The 23,197-nt window shown below is 53.4% G+C and overlaps 2 protein-coding genes across 3 annotated transcripts in view; one reads left to right on the top strand and one right to left on the bottom strand.

Annotated features, from left to right (window-relative positions):
• The first annotated feature begins 4,057 nt into the window (after window positions 1-4,057).
• PLBD2 (phospholipase B domain containing 2) lies at window positions 4,058-23,073 on the top strand. Of its 2 annotated transcripts, none has more exons than XM_032788904.2 (12): window positions 4,058-4,345; window positions 9,416-9,509; window positions 10,365-10,523; window positions 11,349-11,449; window positions 12,808-13,022; window positions 13,413-13,507; window positions 13,866-14,026; window positions 15,709-15,804; window positions 16,926-16,997; window positions 17,741-17,893; window positions 18,822-18,984; window positions 19,263-23,073. In XM_032788904.2, the coding sequence occupies exons 3-12, from the start codon at window positions 10,374-10,376 to the stop codon at window positions 19,428-19,430; spliced, it is 1,374 nt and encodes a 457-aa protein (XP_032644795.2). In that variant the 5' UTR covers window positions 4,058-4,345; window positions 9,416-9,509; window positions 10,365-10,373; the 3' UTR covers window positions 19,431-23,073. The 2 variants fall into 2 exon arrangements, with proteins under 2 accessions (XP_032644795.2, XP_074916260.1); XM_075060159.1 differs by lacking the exon at window positions 4,058-4,345 and adding an exon at window positions 4,801-5,021.
• Window positions 21,424-23,197, bottom strand: part of RBM19 (RNA binding motif protein 19) — a 478,789-nt gene continuing 477,015 nt past the window's right edge. Inside the window, exon 25 of the mRNA XM_075060157.1 lies at window positions 21,424-21,434. The gene's annotated coding sequence lies outside the window, so the exon portion shown is untranslated. The remainder of the gene's footprint in view (window positions 21,435-23,197) is intronic.

Raw genomic sequence — 23,197 nt, 5'->3', positions numbered from 1 at the left:
CTCATCTCTCTCTTTTCTCTTTAGTCTTTCTGTATGTCTTCTCTCTCTCTCGGATGTCTCTCTATTCTCTCTCTCTTTGTCTCTCTTGCTCTCTTGTCTCTCTCTCTCTTCTCTCTATGTCTCTATGTTCTCTCTTCTCTCATGTTTCTTCTGTCTCTCTCTATGTTCTCTCTATCTTCTCTCTCTTCTATTTCTCTATCTCTCTCTCTATTCTCTCTCTCTCTCTCTGTCTCTCTCTATGTCTCTATGTCTCTCTCTATGTCTCTCTATGCTGTTCTCTGTCTCTCTATGTCTCTATGTATCTCTCTGTCTATGTCTCTCTGTCTTCTATTTCTCTCTTCTCTGTCTCTTTGTCTCTCTCTCTATCTCTCTATGTCTCTCTATGTCTTCTCTATGTCTCTCTCTCTGTCTCTATGTCTCTCTCTCTGTCTCTATGTCTCTCTCTATGTCCTCTCTCTATGTCTCTCTCTTATCTCTCTCTCTCTGTTTCTCTTGTTTCTATGTTCTCATTGTCTCTCTGTCTCTCTCTCTTTCTCTCTGTCTCTATGTCTCTCTCTTTGTCTCTCTCTGTCTCTCTCTATGTTCTCTTCTCTCTCTCTCTTTGTCTCTCTTCTCTGTCTTTTGTCTCTCTCTCTCTCTATGTCTATGTCTCTCTTTTATGTCTCTATGTCTTCTCTCTGTCTCTCTCTATGTCTCTCTTCTCTCTCTATGTCTCTGTCTTTCTCTCTCTCTCTCTCTCGTTCTCTGTCTCTCTTCTCTCTCTATGTCTTCTATGTCTCTGTCTCTCTCTCTGTCTCTATGTCTCTCTATGTCTCTCTCATCTCTGTCTCTCTGTCTCTCTTCTCTCTCTCTATCTCTCTGTCTCTCTTTGTCTCTCTCTCTATTCTTTCTCTCTCTGTCTCTTCTCTTTCTTATGTCTCTTCTCTCTCTCTCTCTCTCTTGTCTCTCTGTCTCTCTCTCTCTTCTCTATGTCTCTCTCTATCTCTTCTGTCTTCTCTATGTCTCTCTTCTTCTATGTCTCTCTCTTCTCTCTCTCTGTCTCTCTTATGTTTCTCTGTCTCTTGTCTCTCTATTGTTTCTCTCTGTCTCTCTCTCTCTCTCTATGTCTCTCTATGTCTCTATGTCTCTCTTTCTCTCTCTCTCTTCTCTCTCTTTCTCTGGTCTCTGTCTCTCTCTTCTCTCTTTTCTCTTTGTCTTTCTCTCTGTTCTCTCTCTCTCTCCCCCCCCCCTGTCTCTCTCTATGTCTCTATGTCTCTCTCTCTCTCTCTGTCTCTCTCTCTCTGTCTCTCTCTCTATGTCTCTCTCCCTCTATGTCTCTATGTCTCTCTCTCTCTCTGTCTCTCTCTCTCTCTATGTCTCTGTCTCTCTCTCTCTGTTTCTCTATGTCTCTCTCTCTCTGTGTCTCTGTTGTTTCTTTTTACAGATCCAGACTAACACGGCTACCCCTCTGATATCTGAAGCACCAGGTGTTTCCCCCCAGTGAATCCAGTCTCTGCATGTTTTTTGTTACAGCTGGCAGGGCTGGTTCAAGCAAATCTCGGGCACTCTTCAAACCACGCAATTGCACTGTAGTGGCGGAAACCAATATCAAGCACGGGGTAAACGCAGCCCTATTGAAGTCCAGGGCAAAACTCCCTCTGTTTTTTCAAACAGAGCCAGGATTTCATGCACTGTGCCATCCTCCCTGCCCAAACTGCTCTGCCAGGGCTGCTTGGTGTGCTCAGTACATATCACCTGGATCCTCCATGGTATTATCCCATCAGCACAAAGCAGCCTGTACGCCAGGCCTTGTAGCACTGGAGCTAGGTAATAAAACAGCCTAATCCCTGGTGGGTGAATCTCTCACTACCTGTTGTCCGTCTTGTGGCTGACCTGGCTCTGACCTGTGCAGTTGTACTGCATCATCCCTGCCCAGTCGGGACCTTTTGGACCCGCTCACATGCATCCTTACACCATGCCCCTTTTACCCAGTGAGATGTTCCCCTGATTGCAGAGTTGTCTTGCTCAGGGGCTGGGAGACTGGACTGGCTTTAACCATCACAGAATCTGCAAAGAAACCAAGAACCAACCCTGATGACAAGGAACTGCCCATCTGTGGGACAGCCTTGCCCCTCTGTCTCTGGCAACTTGACTCTGCCACTGGCTTCCCCCTGTTCGGCCTGATCTATTACCAGCCCCAAATGTTCAAAAATCATGTGTGGGACTCACCAACAGTCCCGAGATTGGCTTTATAATCATGAGATTATGTACAAATACTAGATTTTCTGTTCTCTTTATTCCCCTCTGCTCTTTGAGCCCATAGGGGGCACTGGGGTCCAGGGACAGGACATCCAATAGGCTGGAAAAGTCTGTGCCTCCCCAAACAGCCCACATGACCCCGCCCATGATCCTCCCCAAATCCCCCTCCTGCTTGCCCTGTCCTCCTTGGCCCCAGCCCAGGCAGGTTGCTCCTCTTCAGTGGGGCTGGAGCTAGGGCTGCCGGGACTTGGGGCAGCTGGGGCTGCCCAGCACTGAGGGGAGGATGGGGGCTGGGGCCATGCCGCATGGTGCTCGGAGTTGGGGCTGGAGACATTGGGACTGGGGAAGTTGAGAGGAGCCATGCACTGCCTGATCTGCGCTTGGGGGCTGGGAGGACCACATGTTACCCAGCGCTCTGGGACTCAGGGTGAGGGCTGGCAACCACAGGGCTGGGGGCTCCAGGCTCCAGTGAGGGAAAGGGGTGGGGCTGCAGGGACTAGACTCCCCCAGCCGGTGGTTCACCCACCGCCCATGCTGGCGTCACATTTTGAAGTTTTTGCCATAGCCACGAGGGCTAGAAACTTACTTTTTCTTTAAGAATGAAAGCTGAAATCATCACACTTCCACTTGACTCCAGGAGCTGGGGCTTTAAGGAAAACATTGATTATCCTGAGACTCATGACAGAATCATGAGAGTTGGCAACACCGGCACCCGGGTTCCCTGCAGTTGTGTTTGGTGCAGCCAAGAGACAGGGCGGGTGAGGTCATAGCTTTTACTGGACCAACTTGCGTTGATGAGAGAGTTGAGACAAGCTTTCAGCTACATAGAGCTCTTCAGCTCTGGGAAACGGACTCAGAGTGTCACAGCTAAATACAAGTGGAACAGATTGTTTAGCATAAGTAGTTAATACACATTTTGAGGGACTATTTACGGTAAAGTGTCCCATTAACACCCCCATCACAGGGAGAAAAGGAAGGGTGGGGAGAAGCAGCCATGGGGTTTATTAGTAGGTTACAGATTGTTCTAATAAGCCATAAAGCCAGTGTGTCTATTTGATCCGTGATATGTAGTGTCTAGCAAGGTTATGAATTTAAGCTCCCAGGCTCCTCTTTTGAAGGTGTTGTGCAGGTTTCCTTTGCGGATGCAGACTGACAGGTCAGATATAGGGCAATCGCTTTGAAAAGAAGTGTCCCCCACAGGTGATAGGCAAAGAGAAGACTGAGAGGGGACTTGATAACAGTTTTCAAGTACATAAAAGGTTGTTACAAGGAGAAAGGAGAAGAACTGTTCTTAACCTCAGGCTAGGACAAGAAGCAATGGGCTTCAATTGCAGCAAGGCAGGTTTAAGTTGGACATTAGGAAAAACTTCCTGTCAGGATGGTTAAGCGCTGGAGTAAATTGCCCAGGGAGGTTGTGGAATCTCCATCATTGGGGATTTTTAAGAGCATATTGGACAAACAGCTGTCAGGGATGGTCTAGATGATACTTAGTCCTGCCTTGAGTGCAGGGGCCTGGACCAGATGACCTCTCAAGGGCCCTTCCAGTCCAGTCCATCTTTTATCATTTCCCTGTGTGAGCTCATTCAAGAGCATCCTGGTTGTCTGGTTCCACCAACCCAGTTGTTACTGGGGCATTTGGTGCGCTGGAGGAGGTACCCCACATGTTGGGAATCTCTCAAAAAGTGCTAATGGGGCTCTTGAACATCAGAGCAGTGGCGAGATAGCTGCAGGTTTTGCATCTGTTGGCCCTGCCGGCGCAGCTCTCTCATCGTCGCTCGGGGAAGCTTTCCAAGCGGCCTCCCCGCCGGTCACCCAGCCGGCACAGCTGCGGCAGCGCGGGGGCGGGCGGGTGTGCCGCGCGGACCAGATCGAACAGGCGCTCCGGCGGGTGCAGCGGAGCTGGGCAATGAGCCCGGAGTGCCCGGCCCGCAGCCCCATGGGCCTGACTGTGTCCGCGCTCGCTGCGCCCGCGCTGCCGCTCGCGGGCCGAGACGCGCCGCAGCTCGGTGCTGCTGGACCCCGCCTCGGGGCAGCTGCAGCTCGTCCCGCGCTGGGACCCCGCCGCCGTCGCCTGGGCCAATCTCACCGACCGGATCCAAGACACGGGGTAGGCGGGGCTGGCCGGGGGTAGGGGGGCTTGTGTGCAACCCCGGCGCCCGATCCGGCTGATCCCGGGCGAGCCCAGGCTCGGCAGCTGGGAGCGAGCGAGCCTGCGCTGCGGGGCTGGGTCTCCATTGCTGGTGGGGAGGGTCGCTCCTTTGTAGGGGCCCCTCGCAGCTCTCGAGGCTCGGGTGCGGTGGGGGCGAGGGTCGGGTCCTGGAGCTGCCCTGCCTGGGGGAGTTTCTGCTCTGGGGCTGTTCGAGCTGATTTCTCTGGCCATTTTCCATCTCCTCCCCCCCTGGGCCCTGTGCTGGCAAAAACGGCTGTCAACAAGATCTAATTGTGTCTTTTCTCACACCCCCCACCCCTTTCGCTTCTGCTTTTTCAGTGAGGCGGCAGTGCCCCTAACCAGGGGCTCATCTCATTTCGCTTGTTTTCCACCACTTCTGCAGCATCAGGCCTGTTTGCGCCACCTTCCCGCAGTCCAACGCCCGGGGCCTTTTGTTCCAGCCCAGTGGCCCCACGCGCATTTGATTTCATTTTCCATTGCGGTTATTGCATTCTGCTTGTGGCAAAACCCGTTGCAAATTGCTGGCGTGAGGAGAAATCCCCTTTTGCTGTTAAAGACGGAGTAACGCGGCGTGTGTAGCATCCGTGCAGTTCCACCCTTGAGACTGCCCTGGGTATGTCCACCTGGCAGCTGGGATGGTGCTTTCCAGTGCAGGGAGATCGATGCAGGCTCGCTGCGCTGGAGCAAGTGCGCTAGCAATAGCAGTGTGGCTGGAGTGGTGCGGGCGGGGGCTTTGGCTAGCCACCCAAGTACAGTGCCTGGATCCCTTCGACCCTCGCAGTGCATATTCCGCTAGGCCACGCTGCTGCCTGTGCCACGCTGCTACTTGCAGTGTTCTGACTGGAGCAGAACGAACAGGCTGTCTACCTGCAGTGGGAAGCACGCTGCCAGCTGCGGTGTGGGGAAGGCCTTGCAGGCACATGCATGTGCACATCCCTCTGCGTTGCTCGTGACAGGGATGCTGTCAAATGGCTCTTCCTCTTTGTTTTAGACGTTATTATTCCTACTGCAGTAGCACCAAGAGGATCCAGTTGGGATTGAGCCTGTCTTAAAGCTTTATGCTGCTGCCTGTCACCATGGTATCTGAGCATCAACCATTTAGAGCCTGGAGTTGTGTCAGGTGCTGTACAAAGATATGCTACATGACAGACCCTGCCCTGAAGAGTTTATGGTCTAGATCAGGGGTAGGCAACCTATGGCACGTGTGCCGAAGGCGGCCTGCGAGCTGATTTTCAGTGGCACTCACACTGTCCGGGTCCTGGCCACTGATCCGGGGGGCTCTGCATTTTAATTTAATTTTAAATGAAGCTTCTTAAACATTTTAAAAGCCTTATTTACTTTTCATACAACAATAGTTTAGTTATATATTATAGATGTAGAGAAAGAGACCTTCTAAAAACATTAAAATGTATTGCTGGCACGCCATGCCTTAAAATTAGAGTGAATAAATGAAGACTCTGCACGCCACTTCTGAAAGGTTGCAGACCCCTGGTCGAGAACAATGGTTCTCAACCAGGGGTACTTGTACTCCTGGGGTACACGGAGGTCTGCCAGGGCTATATCAACTCATCTAGAGGTTTGCCTGTTTTTACATCAGGCTGCATAAAAAGCACTGGCAAAGTCAGTACGACCTAAAATTTCATACAGACAACAACTTGTTTATATTGCTCTATATACTATACACTGAAATGTAAGTACAATGTTTATAGCCCGGTTGATTGATTTTATAATATGGTAAATATGAGACAGTCAGCAATTTCTCAGTAGTCGTGTGCTGGGACACGTCTGGATTTTTATGTCTGAGTTTGTAAGCAAGTAGTTTTTTAATGAGGCGGAACTCTAGGGGACGCAAGACAAATCAGACTCCTGAAAGGGGGACAGTAGTCTGGAAAGGTTGAGAGGCACTGGTCCAGAATAACAGTCTGAAAGGGAATGGGGTAAAGATGCATCACTGCTGTCATGATGAATATATTGAAACTGAAGCTGCTTCCGCTTTTCTCCTTAATTTGAAATAACTGATTACAGGAAAGAACCAGCCACCTTCTTGGTACAATCCTTGCTCTCCAAACTCCGGTTCTGCTTATGCTAGTGTCAGCCCCATGTTGCGGCATAGTGCCTCTTATTCAGGGAACCTCTGTCATTCCAGTGCCCCATCATCTGGCTGGTGGAATGATCTGGTATCGCTAGCAGGCTAGGAAATTAAATGACTTCTAACCATCGGAGGAGTGAAGTTCTGGAACAGCCTTCCAAGGGGAGCAGTGGGGGCAGAAGACGTATCTGGCTTAAAGGCTAAGCTTGATAAGTTTTTGGAGGAGATAGTAGGATGGGATAGCCTAATTCTGGCAATGAATTGATCTTTGAGTATTAGTGGTAACCATGCCCAGTGGTCTGTGATGGGATGTTAGATGGGGTGGGGTCTGAGTTACTACAGAGAATTCTTTCCTGGTGAGTCCTGCTCAGGGTTTAGCTGATTGCCATATTTGGGGTCGGGAAGGAATTTTCCTCCAGAGCAGATTGGCAGATGCTCTGGGAGTTTTTCGCCTCCCTCTCAGTGTGGGGCCTGGGTCACTTGCTGGAGGATTCTCTACACCTTGAGGTCTTTAAACCACGATTTGAGGACTTCTGTGTCTGAGCTATTGGTTAGGAGTTTGATACAGGAGTGGGTGGGTGATATTCAGTGGCCTGCATGCAGGAGGTCAGACTAGATGATCCTAATGGTCCCTTCTGACTTTAGAGTCTGTGGTTCTATGACTCATCTTAGGACAGCCCTGACCTGACTTGTCCACTCCTGATGGAATCTGGATGCTCCAGGTTTTGGGTGAGCATTCCTGATTAGCCACGGGTGTTTGTCTGAAATGCATTGTGGGACATCAGCTAGCCGAGCAGAGTCACAGTGCGGACGATAAATGCCCCTTTTCTTCTGCCCTTCAGTGCAATTAGCAAGGTTACTGAGGCGAGCGGCTACTTCTCGCTGTCTGGGTCAGGGTGGACATGTTGCGCAGTCCCGTCTCCCAGGTCCAAAGCTGGCCCTGAGAGCAATAAGTAGCTGCATTTCACTAACCTACCCCAGTGCTGTCATGTGTGGCATTTTCCTTAACCCGGTGTAGCAGAAATTGTTGTGCCTCACCGTGTGCATGTAAAAAGCAATCCCTCCATACCGCAGTAGAAGTGGCTTATTTCAGATTTAAGCAAAACAATACATCTAGTCTCTTTAGATGAGAGAGCAGTCCGTGCTGCTAATCCCAGGTATTCGGAAGTCATGCCAAACCCTCCAAAAATCACAAGAGTGGTATAAAAAAATCATGATTTAAAAAAAACCAAACTTTAGGGTTCTTTTTATTTGTCTTCTTGTGTCGTAGCCGTGAGGCTTCACATTTTCAAGCTTTTTTCTGCAACTGTGAGGCCTGGAAATTTACCTTTAGTAAAATAAAATAAAATAAAATAAAATAAACAAACACACCTGAGAGTCTCATGATCACGTGACTCCAGGAGCTTGGGCTTCACAAAAAGCACCCAGCATCGTTGGAGCTGGCACTACTGCATTTGTTGCTCCCTCTGGAACAGTTTGCAGGGCACAATGACAGCTATCGCCCCGCAGCAGCCACTCTGCTGTGTTCTAGGTCAGCTGGAAGAAGGAAGTTTGGCTGCTGGGTCTGGCGAAGGTGTGGCATTCAGGTCTGATTTGCTGTGTGACCTTGGTCAAGCCGCTTCCGTGTACCTAATACTGGAGGGGTTAAGTTGTGCCTAGCACTCTGAAATACTTAGCACCAGTACTGCCTGGATGAGTATTGTACTATCAAATCACCCCTAATAGGATCCCGCTGCATTAACAAGTGGGATCCCTTTTTGGGTTGACTCTAGGACCAGTAGGGAGAAGCTCACAGTGCCAGCACCCCACCGTACCCATCCTAGGGGCCCTCCGTCTCCAGGGCAGTCGGGCTGGCACCAGTGCTATGTCTCTGATAACTAACTAACTGAATAACTCTCTTTCTCCATGGGCACTTAACCAGCTGCAGTGAAGCCGTGCGTTATCTCGGTGTGAATATCTGCCTGCCTGAGCCAATCGGAGTTGCTGGTGTCCTCCTGTGCTGGCCTTGAGTTTTGCTCACTGATCCCAGCAGGGCTGACTCTGGGGCATGAGCTCCTGGCCCTGTTCTGTAGGCTGGGGTCAGCAGCGGGAGGCTGGAAACGACTGGTTTCTCCCGTCAAAGTGATCGAATGAGCTGGGTTGGGTTTTTTGTGGTGGTGAGGGAGGTGCCTTCTGCTCTCCAAAGTGACCCAGTAGCTCTGTGGGTAGGGAACATCCCTGGTGCTGCTGGCCGGTGGGTTTTATTTGCTGTTGGTGACTGATCTACGCGGGGGCTGCAAAGGAGTGCCTATGAGACAGATGACCCTGAGCCAGCTGCCAAAGGCCCTGCCCCCTTGTATATCCACTGGCCTCTGTGGAGGGCCCCCCAAAGTAAATTCTCTGTCCACTGCTAATCCTCCACATCTTACTTCCTGAGGATTTTTTGGGGATATGTGGGGGGGTTTGAATTAGCGAACACGTGTGCAAGTGCAAAGCACTGTGTGTAGAAGCCCCTGCAGTGCTGGGTACCATGCAAATGCCAATCCCCACGTACGGGACGACAATTGTGCAGATCCTTTAAGGGTGAGCAGAAGCTTGTCTGGTCCCCCCTCCGCTTTCTCTTGTCCTTGATGTCCCCCTTCTGGAGGAATACCCTGGTGAGCACCTCCCCTGGCTCCCATTTAGCCCCAGCTGTGTGGGGGCAGAGCGCTGGGGGGTTCTGGGGAGCAGCTCCAGACAAGGCAAACAAGAAGCGAAGCATGGACAGGCCCAGGGAGGGGTTTGCTTTGTCTCGAACTGGAGCCTTTATCTGAAGGGCACTTCAGATAATGTAAGATGGGAACCTGGGGGAGGGAGTGCATTGCCATGGGCCGCATGGAGACTTTCCATTGTGTGTGATTTTTTTTCCCTTGTTCAATCGGTGTCTTTGCTTGGTGCAGGTGGTCCTTCCTGGAGCTGGCCACCAGTGAGAAGTACAATGACAGCCTGCAGGCCTATGCTGCGGGACTGGCTGAAGCTGCTGTGTCCGAGCAGGTAAATGATTGTGCATGGCAGGGGACAGTCAGACCCAAGGAGCCTGGAGCTCTGCTAGGGTTGGTCTGTAGAGACCCCTGGTGTCCCAGTCCTAGGTTCCCCCCGCCCTGCTATGCCACTGCACCTCAGTCTAGACCAGGGGTCGGCGACCTCTGGCACACGGCTCGCCAGGGTAAGCACCTGGCGGGCCAGGCCAGTTTGTTTACCTGCCGCGTTGGCAGGTTTGGCCAATTGCGGCTCCCACTGGCCACGGTTCACCATCCCAGGCCAATGGGGGTGGTGGGAAGCGGCGCTGATGAGGGATGTTCTGGCTGCGGCTTCCCACCATCCCCATTGGCCTGGGACAACGAACCCGATGGGAGCCATGATCAACCAAACCTGCCAACCAGGCAAGTAAACAAACCGGCCTGGCCCGCCAGGGTACTCGTCTTGGCGAGCCGCGTGCCAGAGGTTGCCGACCCCTGACCTAGACTCAGGCCCAGCTTAGTCCATTCCTGGGCCTCTCCTGTCACAAATAACCTGTGGCACCACTGGCCAACAGCTCACTTGTGCCGGGACGGCGAGGCCGAGATTCTAAAGCTCATTTCACATGTGAGCTAAGCTTGCCCGAGACTGAATCCTGTAGAACCACAGGGTGGCTGGATTGCCTCTCTGCGCTCCTCAGCCGCCTCCTGCCCTGTGGCTTGTCCCTGGCTTGCCTGCCAGCCAGCCAGCCAGCCAACAGGAGATGCCTTAGTGAGGAAAGCCTGGCTTCACCCAGAGGTGTTGGAGAACCAGCCCCTCACTCCGGGACATTAAGTGGATGGAAAGGGGTGAACAGGCCCATGGTTACACAGTGCCCCCTTCTTCCTCCAGCTCATCTACATGCACTGGATGAACACCATGGTGGGCTACTGCGGCCCCTTTAAATACCAGCCTGACTACTGCGAGAAGCTGAAGAGCTACATAGAGACCAACCTGGCCTGGATGGAGGAGCAGATGGAGAAAGGAGAAGATCCAGAGTACTGGTACCAGGTGGGTGTGTGCTGCTAGGGGGTGGGCAGTGCCTTGCATTTATATGGGTGTGCCAGTCGCTGTCGGGAAAGGACAGGTTCTTTGGGCTCAGGGCTGGAGTCTGAGACGCCAGTTCCCACCGCTCTCCTACGGGGGCCCCAGACCAGGCACCTGCTGGTGAAAACCTGGGTGTTGCTCGACTTTAAATACAAAGGGTAGCCAGGAACTGGATGTCACTTGGTGCCATGAGCTGTAAAACTGGACCCCTGGCCACTTATGGCCATTAGAGCCCCCCCAGCTTTTTAAGCAAATGCAGGAATGAAGTTAACTTGGGTGTCCTGGCCAGATTCCGGCTGGGGTGAGTGGATCCGTACTTCATAACGCTTTCCTCTGCAGCGTGAGCTGGAGAAGTTCCTCCTCACTTCCCCTCCTACAGGACATTGCACAGGCAGCATTGTCTGGGTCGTTCTGTATGGGCAGGAGGATGGATTTCAGGGGTGATCCATAGAGCGCCTGATCCATCACTGAGTTCTCACTCGGTCCAGTGGCCTCACTTGGCCAGCAGAACCCTGAATGCTGATGGAGGAGCGCTCTCAGCCTGGCTCTGGGGGTCTGTGGAGGTGCTCGGCTAGCGATTCGGGGGAGATCCATCTTGCAGGCTGAGCGGCGTCATCTGGAGTCACTGAGCTGCAATTAAACGCGGAGGAGCAGGATGTCCGTTTTTCAGAGTAGAACTGCCCCTCCCTTTCGATTCCCCTTTTCCGATTCTTGTTACCAGCCCCTCCCCTCCGCATGTGGGGCCCTGTGCGTGGGGGTCTTACCGTGTGCCTGTCCCTCCCCCTACAGGTGCGCCTGGCTCTGCTGCAGCTCAAGGGCCTGGAGGATGGTTATAATAGGCGAGTGGCTTTCCCGACTGGACGATTCTCGATCGCCCCGTTTGGCTTCCTGTAAGTCCCCTTGGGTGTGAGGCAGGAGCTGGGTGATTGGACTTAACCCTTTCGATCCTGGCTGATGTCAGGAGCAAAGGGGGAGCTGGAGACATGGGGTGGAGTGAATGGGGCAGCTCCAGCGCAGTGGGGCTGGGGGAAGCAGGTGGATATTGGCCTGGTACGTGCTCAGCAGCTGCGTTCGCTGGTGGCTGTAGGGAAGAGCTGGGGCTGCGTCCCATAGGTATGTAGCAAAGGGAAGCTGCAGGCTTTAGGGATCCACTATAATTTGCATTTTACAGATGGAAACCGAGGCACAGAGAGGCACTGTAATTTGGTCATATAGTGAGTCAGCAACAGCACTGGAAGTAGACCCAGGATCTCTAACTCTGTGCTTCTGCTCTGAGGCCTAGATGGCACCCCCACCACATGCTCTTTAAAATACAGGGTCCTGGTTGGACATGAGGACTTGTTGCTGTACCCCTGTCTCTGCAGAACCCCCTCCCTCCAGCATCTACTTAGCTTGCCGACCAGCCAGCATGCCCTGGCTCTCGTTGGCCCTGCAGAGCCAAAGTCACTGAAGAAGAGTGAGGCCAGATTTGCTTCTGCCTCATGTATTGCTTGCTGGGTTCTGAGTGTAGGCCCCCTCCTGGTCAGCCTGTCTCTGTGCCTCAGTTTCCCCATCTGTAAATCAGGGAGAGGAGTTGCCTCCTCCGAGGGTGCTGAGAACTGCTTGTTAATGTTTGCATGATGCCTGGATGACTTCTCTGGGCCGACACCCCAACATGAAGAGGACCTCCCATTTTAATTAAAATATGATGCAGTCCGGCAGCTACTTTAGAGTACCTCTGCCCAGACCCTCTTAGCTCTTCCTACCCACAATGCATTTATACCCAGGCAGACCGCTCCCAAATACACACATGCTCCCAGCCTTGGGCTCGAACAATGTACTATTGCTTCATTAGCCCCTGGGGCTGAGGCGAGGCCTGAGTCACTGAAGCCAAAGGTCGGGAGTTCTTCCCCCCCATGCCCCGTGTCTGCATTTGCCTCAGGCTGCAGTTTTATGACCCTCACTAGGGCTTGCGGCTTATCCATGGTCAGATAAGGGAGTCCTGGCTGCAGGGAGAACTTGTGGGGACAAAGAAGGGATCATTAGGGCTATCGCATGCAAATAGCCAGGACCAGGAGGGTGGAGTTTCCTACTTCCTCCAACCTAGGGAGTGGGCATAGCTGGGGTAACCAATAGCAGGATTCCAGCCAGGGTGAGGGTAGATGGGCCAAGGATCTGCTCTGCTTTGGCAAATCCTCTGTCTATGCTGCTGGGGATTGTTATGAACCCAGATGTGTCTGTTCTCCTTCCCCCCACAACCGCTGTCCAGCTTGTTCCAGCTGAGTGGGGACCTGGAGGACTTGGAATCGGCCTTGAACCGAACGGAAAGCGAGCACATGCTGGGCTCCGGGTCTTGCTCTGCGCTCCTCAAGCTGCTGCCCGGGAACCAAGAGCTCTTGGTTTCCCATGACACCTGGAGCACTTACCAGTCCATGCTGCGCGTCATCAAGAAGTACACACTGCCCTTCCGGACCTCGGCCCACAGTGCGTAATTTGGGTAGGGGCCTGGGAGGTAGTCGTGTGGGTTGGTGCCAGGATCGGTGCTCCTTGGCCCTGGGCAGGAGGAGGGGGTGATAAGGCAGCAGGAGTAAGCATGTGTCCCGCTACCAGGAAGTGGGACTGCTGGCTGCCCCGTAGGAAGGGCGAGAGGAGTAGCCCCAGACTGGCACCCCCAGACCCTACAAAGATGCTGTGTAAGTTTGCCTGCTCCTTATGTGAAGAGAGAGAAGGGTCTCGCTCCCCCTGCCCCTGCCGCTGGATCTTGCTGCCACTCTGGGGCGGAATTTGCTGTGGGAAGCTGGCAGGGCCCGTCTCTGGAGGTGATGGGGCATGGCCTCTGCACCCCTGATGGCTCCCTGCCATCTGCTCCCCTAGGTGATGACATGATCTCGGGGCACATCCAGACATTCTCGTCCTATCCCGGCACCATCTTCTCAGGAGACGACTTCTACATCTTGAGCAGTGGCTTGGTGAGCAGCTGCTGCCTGGATCCTCCTCCCCTGCCTCCCTCCCCCGTGGTCCAGCTGTCCCTGAGTTCTGCCGGCTAGGGGTTGAGCCTCCTGCCCCATTGCTGCTTTGGGATTCAAAGCAGGCCCTGGGTTGCTGTCAACACCAGGAATCCTATCACCCCAGTATGGAACCAAAATCTCTCTCTGCCTACGTACTACCCTGCTCCTGCACTCTTCACATGGGCATTGAGGCAGATTGTCCCTCCAGCTCTGCCTGTGTCACTCCCCTGCCCCATTGCCAGGAGCCCAGGTCTGGCCTCTGTTAGGTCACATGCACCCTTGCCTGGATTCGCTTATGACTCTGTTCTGTCCCCTGCAGGTGACTTTGGAAACCACCATCGGGAACAGCAATGCTGCCTTGTGGAAGTACATCCATCCGGAAGGGAGTGTCCTGGAGTGGCTGAGAAATATAGTGGCAAACCGGCTAGCCAGGAGCGGGGCCGAGTGGGCTGCCATCTTCCAACAGTTCAACAGTGGCACGTAAGTCGACTAGCAGTCATCCAGAGCCTCTTGTCGTGTCCCCCTTGCTCCCCTCCCTTTGGCAGTGATGGGATGGGTGAGTTCAGTCGAGCAGGAAGATCTAACCTGTCTCTGATGCCAGGTTATTGCACAAGGTGCTGTGTGGTGATGGCACAATATCATGGGGCATCACATGACCTTGTGACATGCCTTGGCCATGTGGTGCCACGTGTTAGTTCATGTGTTAAGTTTTGGCACATTGCGTGATGTCAGTGGCTCTGAGACCAAGCAGCAGACTTTAGAGGCTGCTAATCTGTGGCTGGTCTGTATGTGCACCGCTGCTGGTGGAATAATTCTTAATCGTCATTGTCATCCTGTTTATTACTGTAATGTCGAGAACCCAGCCAAGATCAGGGCCCCTTGTGCCACATGCTGTACGGACACAGTAGCAGACAGTCCTTGCCATGAGGAACTTATACACTAAATAGCCAAGGTAGATCAAAGGTAGGGGAAAGGCACAGAACACTGGAACTGTTCAGCTGTGTGTCATAGGACCTGTACTGCTAAGGGAGTCTCTCCTCTTATGCGATAAAAGGGGCTTCTGGTTTTGAAGGAGGAGGACCTGACTTCCGTCTCCGTTATTGCTTAGAAACTCAGCCTCTGTGAGTTGGTCCAGGGACCACTGGGAGGTCCTAGGTCTCCAAGGATTTGTAACAATAAGTGAGTCCATTGGTCTGGCCACAGGGCAGTTTGCTAGGCTCTCGGAGCTGGCAGTGATGCTGCAGGCATTGCTTATGGGACAACTCCTTCTGATTGCTCTGCAGTTTGTTCTGAAAACAGCCCCAAACGATGTCCTGACCTGACATGGCGAGGGGGTGAGAAGCTGGGGCAGATGAGTGGAAATGCCAGAGTAGGGGGGAATCTCTTTGTTTGAAACCTTGACTGTGTTCAGTTTGTTCCTCGCTGTGGTGTCCGTTTGTCCACTGCAGTCACATGAGAGTTGCCTGCATTGTATCCACACAGGGATCCTTCAAACAGGAGCATAAGAATGGCCATTCTGGCTCAGACCAACAGTCCATCTAGCCCAGTATCCTATTGCTGACCATGTCCAGTCCTAGGTGCTTCAGAGGGACTGAACAGATCATGGCAATGGCTGGGGAGGGATAGCTCAGGGGTTTAAGCATTGGTCTGCTAAACCCAGGGTTGTGAGCTCAATCCTTGAGGGGGCCACTTAGGGATCTGGGGCAAAATCTGTCAGGGACAGTACTTGGTCCTGCTGTGAAGGCAGGGGACTGGACTCAAGGACCTTTCAAGGTCCCCTCCAACTCCATGAGATAGGTCTATCTCCATATAAAAAATTATCAAGTGATCCCATTGTCTAGTCCCAGCTTCTGGCAGCCCAAGGTTTAGGGACACCCAGAGCAAGGGGATGCACCCATGACCATCTTGGCTAACAGCCATTGATGGACCTATCTGCCATGAACTTCTCATTCTTTTTTGAACCCCTTATCCTTTTGAGCCTTCACAACATGCCCTGGCAATGAGTTCCACAGGTTGACTGTGTACATTTATGAACAGTAAGGAAATCACACGCCAAAGAGTGTAGCCACGTGGTGACAGCATAAGTACACCAGGACTATTACTTGACATTTCCTATCATGGCGCAAGGGCACTGAACGGCAAACGCTTCCCCTCTTGTCCAGGTACAACAACCAGTGGATGATAGTGGATTATAACACCTTCCTGCCGGGCAAAGCTGGCCTCCAGCAGGGGGTGCTCACGGTGCTGGAGCAGATCCCGTAAGTACCTTCAGAAGGGAACATCCGGCTGTAATGTATCAGAGGGTAGCTGTGTTAGTCTGTAGCCACAGAAACCACAAGGAGTCTCGTGGCACCTTAAAGACTAACAGATTTATTTGGGCATAAGCTTTCATGGGTAAAAAAGCCCACTTCTTCAGGTGCATGGAGTGAAAAGTACAGATGCAGGCATGAATATACTGACACAGGGAGAAGGGAGTTACCTCACAAGTGGAGAACCAGTGTTTACAGGGACAATTCAATCAGGGTGGATGTGGTCCACTCCCAGTAATTGATGAGTAGGTATCAATTCCAGGAGAGGTAATGCACCACATCACCCCTGATCAAATTGGCCCTGTCAACACTGGTTCTCCACTTGTGAGGTAACTCCCTTCTCTCCATGTGTCAATATATTCATGCCTGCATCTGTAACTTTCACTCCATGCACCTGAAGAGGTAAGGTTTTTTTACCCACAAAAGCTTGTGCCCAAATAAATTTGTTAGTCTTTACGGTGCCACCAGACTCGTTTTTATCCGGCTGTAATGTTATCAAGCTGTGAACTCGCTCCCTGTCCAGCCCTCCTCATGGGCTCTGGAGAGCGATAGGATGATGCCTGGTTGTTACAGCTCCACCCTCCCATGCCCAAAGGAGCCTGTTTCCTCTGCTCTGGGTCTAGCTGTGACACTTGTGTTTACAGCACAGCCTGGACTGGCTGAGACCTCCCCTGTTGCTCCGAGACGAGGTCACATTCCTTGTCTTTAATGCTGAGGCTGTCGCATGGATGCGGGGGGGAGGGTTCTGATAACAGAGGTCTGGCTGACTCCCCCAAGGCAGGCCAGCTCATTTGCACCTGGCTGGGCTCTCCTGCTGGGTTGCGGGTCAGTCCTTCTAGGGGCTGGTCAAACGCGGAAGCCCTGCTGAGCCAGGGGCCTTGGGGCAGCCAGTGGCTGCCTGTCCTGGGGTCAGCTGCCCATTGGCACTAGCTGGGCAGTACTCTGGCCCCCTGATTGTCCTGGTTCTTGGTTATCCGAGATGGAGGCTGCACTCCTGCTTTCCCAGCATGCAATCTGCTTCCCATTTGTGTTCTGGTCTCTCATGCCCCATCTCGTTTGCTCTCCCTCAGGGGGCTGGTGGCCGTGGCTGACAAGACAGAGGAGCTGTACCAAAAGGGGTACTGGGCCAGTTACAATGTGCCGTAAGGAGGTTTTCTTCTCTCTCCAGTCCAACCCCCTGGCTTAGGGCATCTTACTCCAGGGAGGTGGGGGGAGGGAAGGGTCAGCTGGGTGAATAGGCACCCAACCCCTGGTGCCATCTCCCGCACTGCCGTCCATGGAGTGCTCTTCCAACCAGCTGAAGGCCTGATCCAAACCCCGCTGGGCTTATGAGGCGCGTTCTCCCCTGCTACCCCTCCAGCTAGGGCTGGGAGTGCTGTGCTCTTGGGGAGCAGTGCTGCCTGGTTCCAGAAGGGGGCAGCACTCAGCTGTTAAGGGAAACTCCGCCTCTAATTGCTGTCTGGCGGTTGGCATGGGGTGGGCTTGGCAGCTGGGTGACAACTGGGTGGAAATGCCCCTTTAGAAAGGGCCTTGCCCTGATAGGCTGTTCTAATAACACCTCCCTGGGTGGGTCTCAAAGCGCTTTACATGACCCCCTTGAGGCAGGGCACGGCTATTCTCCCCCTTCTGTAGATGGGAAACTGAGGCACAGAGAGGCTAAATGACCTGCCTCTGGTCACACTGAAAGTCTGGGACAGAGCAGGGAGTTGAACCTCCAAGTCCTAGGCGAGTGCTCTAGTCACCCAGCCATCCGTTACCTTCCCCCATCCCTTTGACGCCTGGCCTGGCCTCCCTGGGGTGGGGATGGGATTCCTTGAAGCACATATACAAAGGCAGGAAGGGTCCCTGCCCTACCTGTGTGTTACTCCCCCCTCCCCATCCCCAGGTACTTTGAGCAGATCTTCAATGCCAGCGGCCAGCTGGAGCTGGTGAAGAAATACGGCGACTGGTTCACCTACGACAAAAGCCCCCGGGCCCAGATCTTCAGGCGCAATCAGACGCTCGTCCAAGACCTGGACTCTATGATCCGGCTCATGAGGTGAGGGCCTCTCTGTGGGGAGAGGGAGCTTGGCGACGGCTCGTGCCGGGAGGGTGTATCGCTCATGGGAAGAGCGGCCCTCGAGACGCAAGCGCTCCATGTGCTCTGGCACCTTGGCGTGGGCAAAGGTGTGCGGGGGAGATGGGCACAGACGAGGAACCAAGCGGTGTGTTTGTTTGGGGGCAGAGGGAGAGTGTTAAAGGCTTTATTATTGTAGGGTTGCCACTTATCCTGATGTTGACAAGGCACGTGGAATGCTAACAATGAGTCCTGGCACATCCTTGGAGTTGATGCACTGTCACTGCGGTGATCGTGTCACAGCACAACGATGCACTATGGCTATTGTCTCAAAGGAGCCAGCCCCTCCTGTGTGTCAGGCCAGGGGACAGTTGGGGCAGGTGCAGTTACACAGAGAGATGGGCTCAAAAAGCCAGATCAGGAGCATCCTTCAGCATGGAGATGTTTGGATCCTGAGGGTTTCCTGAGGACTGTCTCTGGTTACCAGGCTAAGCTCTCAGTGCTTCCCTCTTGGGGCTGATCTCCTGATCACCCTTGACCACAATCTCAACTTCTCTCTGCCCCCTAATCCAGCGCAGTCTAATCTCGGTGAGGACAGAGGTTAGATCCCACCTCCATAGTTCCAGGAGCCTGATCCAACGCTCGCTGAAGGTGACGAGACTCTGCCCTGGCAACGATGGCTTTTTGGGTCAGGCTCTGAGGGCAGCTGCTACAGAATGAGCCTGGTGTGAGAACTTAGAGCAGAATCGCACCCCTCCATCCTCAGTTCAAACCTAGCCTAGGGTCATTCCCCCTCCCTCCCTTCCAGGGCAGAGCTGCCCCAGTGGCTAATCCAGGCCTACACCTGGCGGGGCCCAGCTCCCCTCCCCTTGGAGCTGCCTCCATTGAACGTGTTCGTGCTGCCTCTCAGGTTCAACGATTTCCTGAAGGACCCGCTGTCCCACTGCCAGGGCTGCGACCCGCCCCAGAATGCCGAGAACGCCATTGCCGCCAGGTCGGACTTGAACCCCGCGAATGGGACCTACCCCTTCGCTGCGCTGCGCCAGCGGTCGCACGGGGGCACGGACATGAAGGTGAGAGCCACGGGGAGGAGGTGATGGGGGAGCCTGTGTTAGGTGAGCTCATGCTCCTGCAAGGGGAGGGAAACCTACTGCAGCTTCTGGCTCTGACGGTGGATCCAGAGGTCATAGGTTTGATCCCTGCTGCTGACAACTCATGGACTCAGCCTAGTTCGAACGTTTCCGCTTGTCTTGCCCCCGCGTGGCTAGAGGCCGTCCGGCAGGACCTGTGCCCTGAGATGTTCCCGCTGACTCTGCGGAAATCATCAGATGCTTGTCTTTCTTTTCCCTAGATCACATCCTATGCGATGGCCAAGGGCTACGGCCTGATTGCCGCCAGTGGGCCCACCTGGGACGACGTCCCCCCTTTCCAGTGGAGCACCTCTCCCTACAGCAACCTGCTTCACATGGGGCACCCCGACCTTTGGAAGTTCCCCCCTATCAAGATCTGGTGGGACTGAAGTGGAGACTGGATCCCCTGGCACATGTGGCCGCGTGGGTTGGAGCAGGGGTGCTAAGGGTGTGTCCCGTCTCCCTGTCTGTCTCCTTTTGATCTGGACTCTCTGGCCTGTCTGCTATGGGGCTGCTCCGCCCCCAGCTGCCTTTCCCCTGAGCAATAAGGGTAGAATGTATCTCTTTGCAGGGGGAGCACAGGGGATACCTGGGGTGGGGGGAAACAACAGAGGGGACAGCATGACGATCTTGGGTACGGTGCAGCTACTGCATCAAATTTAGCCCTGGTGTAAGTGGCTGGAGTTCGGTGAAGCCAATGGTCATTGCACCTGCTTCTGCCAGGCCTTGGTTTTGCCCAATGGACGTAGCTTGTCATTTTGCTGCATTGTCTTAACTTGCAAGCTGGCTTCTCATCCTCTGAACAAACTGTGACGCTCCCCAGAAGCCAAGGGAAACCCAGCCTCTTCTCCTGCCCCCTAGTTCCCCTCCTTCCCTGCCCCGCTGGTGGTTCGGTCACTGTCACTCCCGCCTCTGAAGACCAGAGCTGCCACCAGGTCCCCGGGGAAGGAGGAGCTGCCTGCTGGGATGGTGAAGCTGGGACCCCCATGGGCTGCTAACTTGTGTGGTGGCACTGAGAAGCGGGCGGGTCCATGGTATAAACCCGGGGGGTGACCCACGGGAAGGAGCGCTGGTGTTCTTGGTAGTGGAGATGGAGCTGTCCCCTCTGAATGTAATGCGGGGGTGGGGCTTGCCTCTCCATCCTCTGCCCCTCAGCACTGGGCCTTGAGGGTGTATCATCTCAGCTGGTGGCTGGCAGCCCCAGGAGGATCGCTGGTGAAGTGCTGTCCAGGGGGCGAGAGGGCTGCGTCTCTCTGCACTGCACTCCAGTGCCCAGGGCTGACTGCTGCTGTTTTGCTCATGCTGCCTTTGAATCCTCTGCTGCCCTTTGATGCAGCTGGGGCTTGGGTGATGCCCTTGGCCTTTGCTTTGCTGGCATCGGTCCAGAGGAAAAGCCCAGCGGGCTGCCCGCAGGGCATGGCCTCAACATGAAATCTTTCTGCTTTTCACCTCTTGTGCCCACTTCCTCCTAAGGTCTGGAGCCACATGGCGCCACAGGCGTGGGGCTTGTGCATGTGAGGAGGTTTCTGCCCTTTAAAGGGGAATGGAGCAGAGTTCGTCAGGAGACCACCAGGGCAGACCTCACTGCCCTTGAAAAGGGAAGGCTTAAAGCCAGCCTCAGATGCTCCCTGGCCAGAAGCCTTCTCACCCCCTTGGCTTAGCTGCCAGCTGGCTCCGAGTGGCTTGTGCTGGGTCCCCAGTGCAAACCCAGGAGTTCTGGAATCATGTATAAGCAGGATTAAAAGAGCTGTTTGGCTTGGTTTTAGTAATAAAACTCACGGAGTTGTTTCTTGCCTGGCTCTCGGGATGAGAGGAGGCGGCGTGGGGTTTCAGCTGCCCCGAAGACTCTTAGATTGGTAAGCCCCAAAGGGACCATTCTGACCATCCAGCCTGACCTTGTAGCACACAGGCCGGAGAACTTCGCCCTGGGATTCCTGCTCCAGGCCCATAACTTCTGTCTGAGCTCGTGTATGGGGTGCAGAAGATCTCCCATGAGGTCGCTTTTCCAGCTAGCAGCAAGGGCTCCTAGCTGCTGTCTGCTGGCTCCTTCCTCTTGCCATCACAACCCCGCCAGCTCTTTCTGGCATGAGCGTGCAGCCGCCCGTGCACCTGCATCACTCAGCCCCTCTCCTCACCCCCAGCTCTGATGCTTTTACTGCTCGCATAGTTGGGTTCATCCATGAAAGCAGCAATTCAGCACAACTGGGTCGCTCAGTCCATGCTGCTCAACTGCCAGAACGTGATGGGGCGGAAAAGCTGGGCAGCCATCCCATCCTGCCTCAGCTGCTGGGGCCATGGGCAAGAGCTGAGGACAGCCATCCAGCAAGATCTGGGAGGTGGGAGGCCTGGCTAACCCAGCTCATAGGCTCAGGTCCGTGGGAGCAGCAGATGAGCTGTGTTAGAAGTCGATTGCGGCCCGAGGGTTGTCTTGGAGCCAGGGCCCAAGCAGGGTACGGCCATGAAGCGTGTGGGGCAGCAGCTGTGTCCCAGCCTTAGTGCCGACCTCTAGCATAGACCCTTGTCTGCCCAGCCAAGCACTTGGGACTGCTTTGGAGAAGAGCAGGGAATGTCCCTGGGTTAGTGCACCAGTTGGCAGCTTGGAGACTTGCACTCAATTCCCCATTCCAGCACAAACCTCCGGTGTGGCCTTGGGCAAGTGAGGAAACCGCTCTGTGCCTCAGTTTCCTCATCTCTGAGGTGGGGATAATAGCCCTGCCCTACCTCTCAGCAGTGGTATGAAGATAAATACCTTAAAGACAAGGAAGTATTCAGTGATGGGAGACCAGAGAGTACCAGAGTTAAAGTGATGGTAATGGGGCCTGCTTGTGAGATTTCTAGTGGTCATAAAATGATTGCAAAGTCCTCTTAATATAGATTCCTTGATCTGCTCTGGCAGGCAGGGAGCAGTTGGGAGTGATCACTTCATTGGGTTGGGACTGATTAGCTAATGTTTATAAAATGCATTGAAGGTTTTTATAAAGGGTTCACGAAGGGCTAAGTCCATCTGGCTCCACAGCGAAACTCAACCATAAGGGAGAGATTTCCTTTGGGAGGCTTTAAACTTTGGCTAATTAGCTGCCCCCTCTGGTTTAGTTCTTGGATTAAGGAATGGAGGAAACGAGTGGCAACGTGTTCATCATGCCCTTCAAAATACCCCAGGGCTTGGGCAAAGCCCCTCTGTAAATTCAGTCCATGCTAAAGAATCCACACCCTCCAAATCTGTCCTTATTGACATAATCTTTCTAGACATGGGAACGTACAAGAAGAAACTACTTTATCTTTCATTGGACTAACTTTTGTTGGTGAAAGAGACACGCTTTCTGTATCATAGTCTTTATGCTGCTAACTGTCGAGGGAGATTCTCTATGCACAAGTGCTAGAGAATTGTCAAGTTTTGTCTGGCTGGTTTTTCCAGTCAGCAGGCGTTTGATCCCAGGTGCTGCCCAGCAGCCAGTTTCCTCTGGCTGGGACCAGCACTTACTGCAAGGGGGCTGTTGATTGATGGGAAGGGGAGGAGGGTTGGGACTCCTTGCTTGTGTGGTATGAGCCCAGAAACTCCTCCAGCCTCTGGCAGGCAGGAGGACTTATCCAAGCTGTTCTAGGCAATGTGTTAAGAAAAGCAGGGAAAGGACAGACTCCAGATACCCCCTTCACCCAAACCTGTTAGGATTGAACATCAGATTCTGCCCATCCCCAGCTCTCATCTTGTCTTTCTGGAGGGGTGGGGGGATTCTAGGCCTCAGCAGATGGCTGGAGGTGGGGCCCAAAAGAACCCCCACTTTCCAACCGCTCTGGAGCCAGCTCAGACCCTTGTGCATCTTCAGCTAAAGTACCAGCCTCCTACCTCGAACCCTGTCAAGCCCTTAGCTGGTTTACCAGTGTCTTTCCGTGCAGCGGTTTCTGCTGCCAGCTGCCCTCAATGCTACTCCTGCGGAATAGCGGGGGCGGGGGCTTTTGTGTTTCAATGCACCTTCTAGTTTTTAAACAAAAACCTGTTTTATTTTTTTGACTGAATAAACATTTTTAGTGAAATATTTTTATTTTGGTAAACATTTTACAGCCTTTTTGGTGAAAAATTCAAAACTGAATGTGGAATTTCTTTCATTGTGAGGGGCGCTGTTTAGGTTTTTATGTCAAAATCCCAGTTTTTCTGAAA

This window comes from Chelonoidis abingdonii, chromosome 22 (assembly GCF_003597395.2).
Source record: "Chelonoidis abingdonii isolate Lonesome George chromosome 22, CheloAbing_2.0, whole genome shotgun sequence".
In the NCBI taxonomy this organism is placed as follows: domain Eukaryota; kingdom Metazoa; phylum Chordata; order Testudines; family Testudinidae; genus Chelonoidis; species Chelonoidis abingdonii.
The sequence above is the reverse complement of the archived record's forward strand: the minus strand, read 5'-3'. Positions and strand labels throughout refer to the sequence as shown.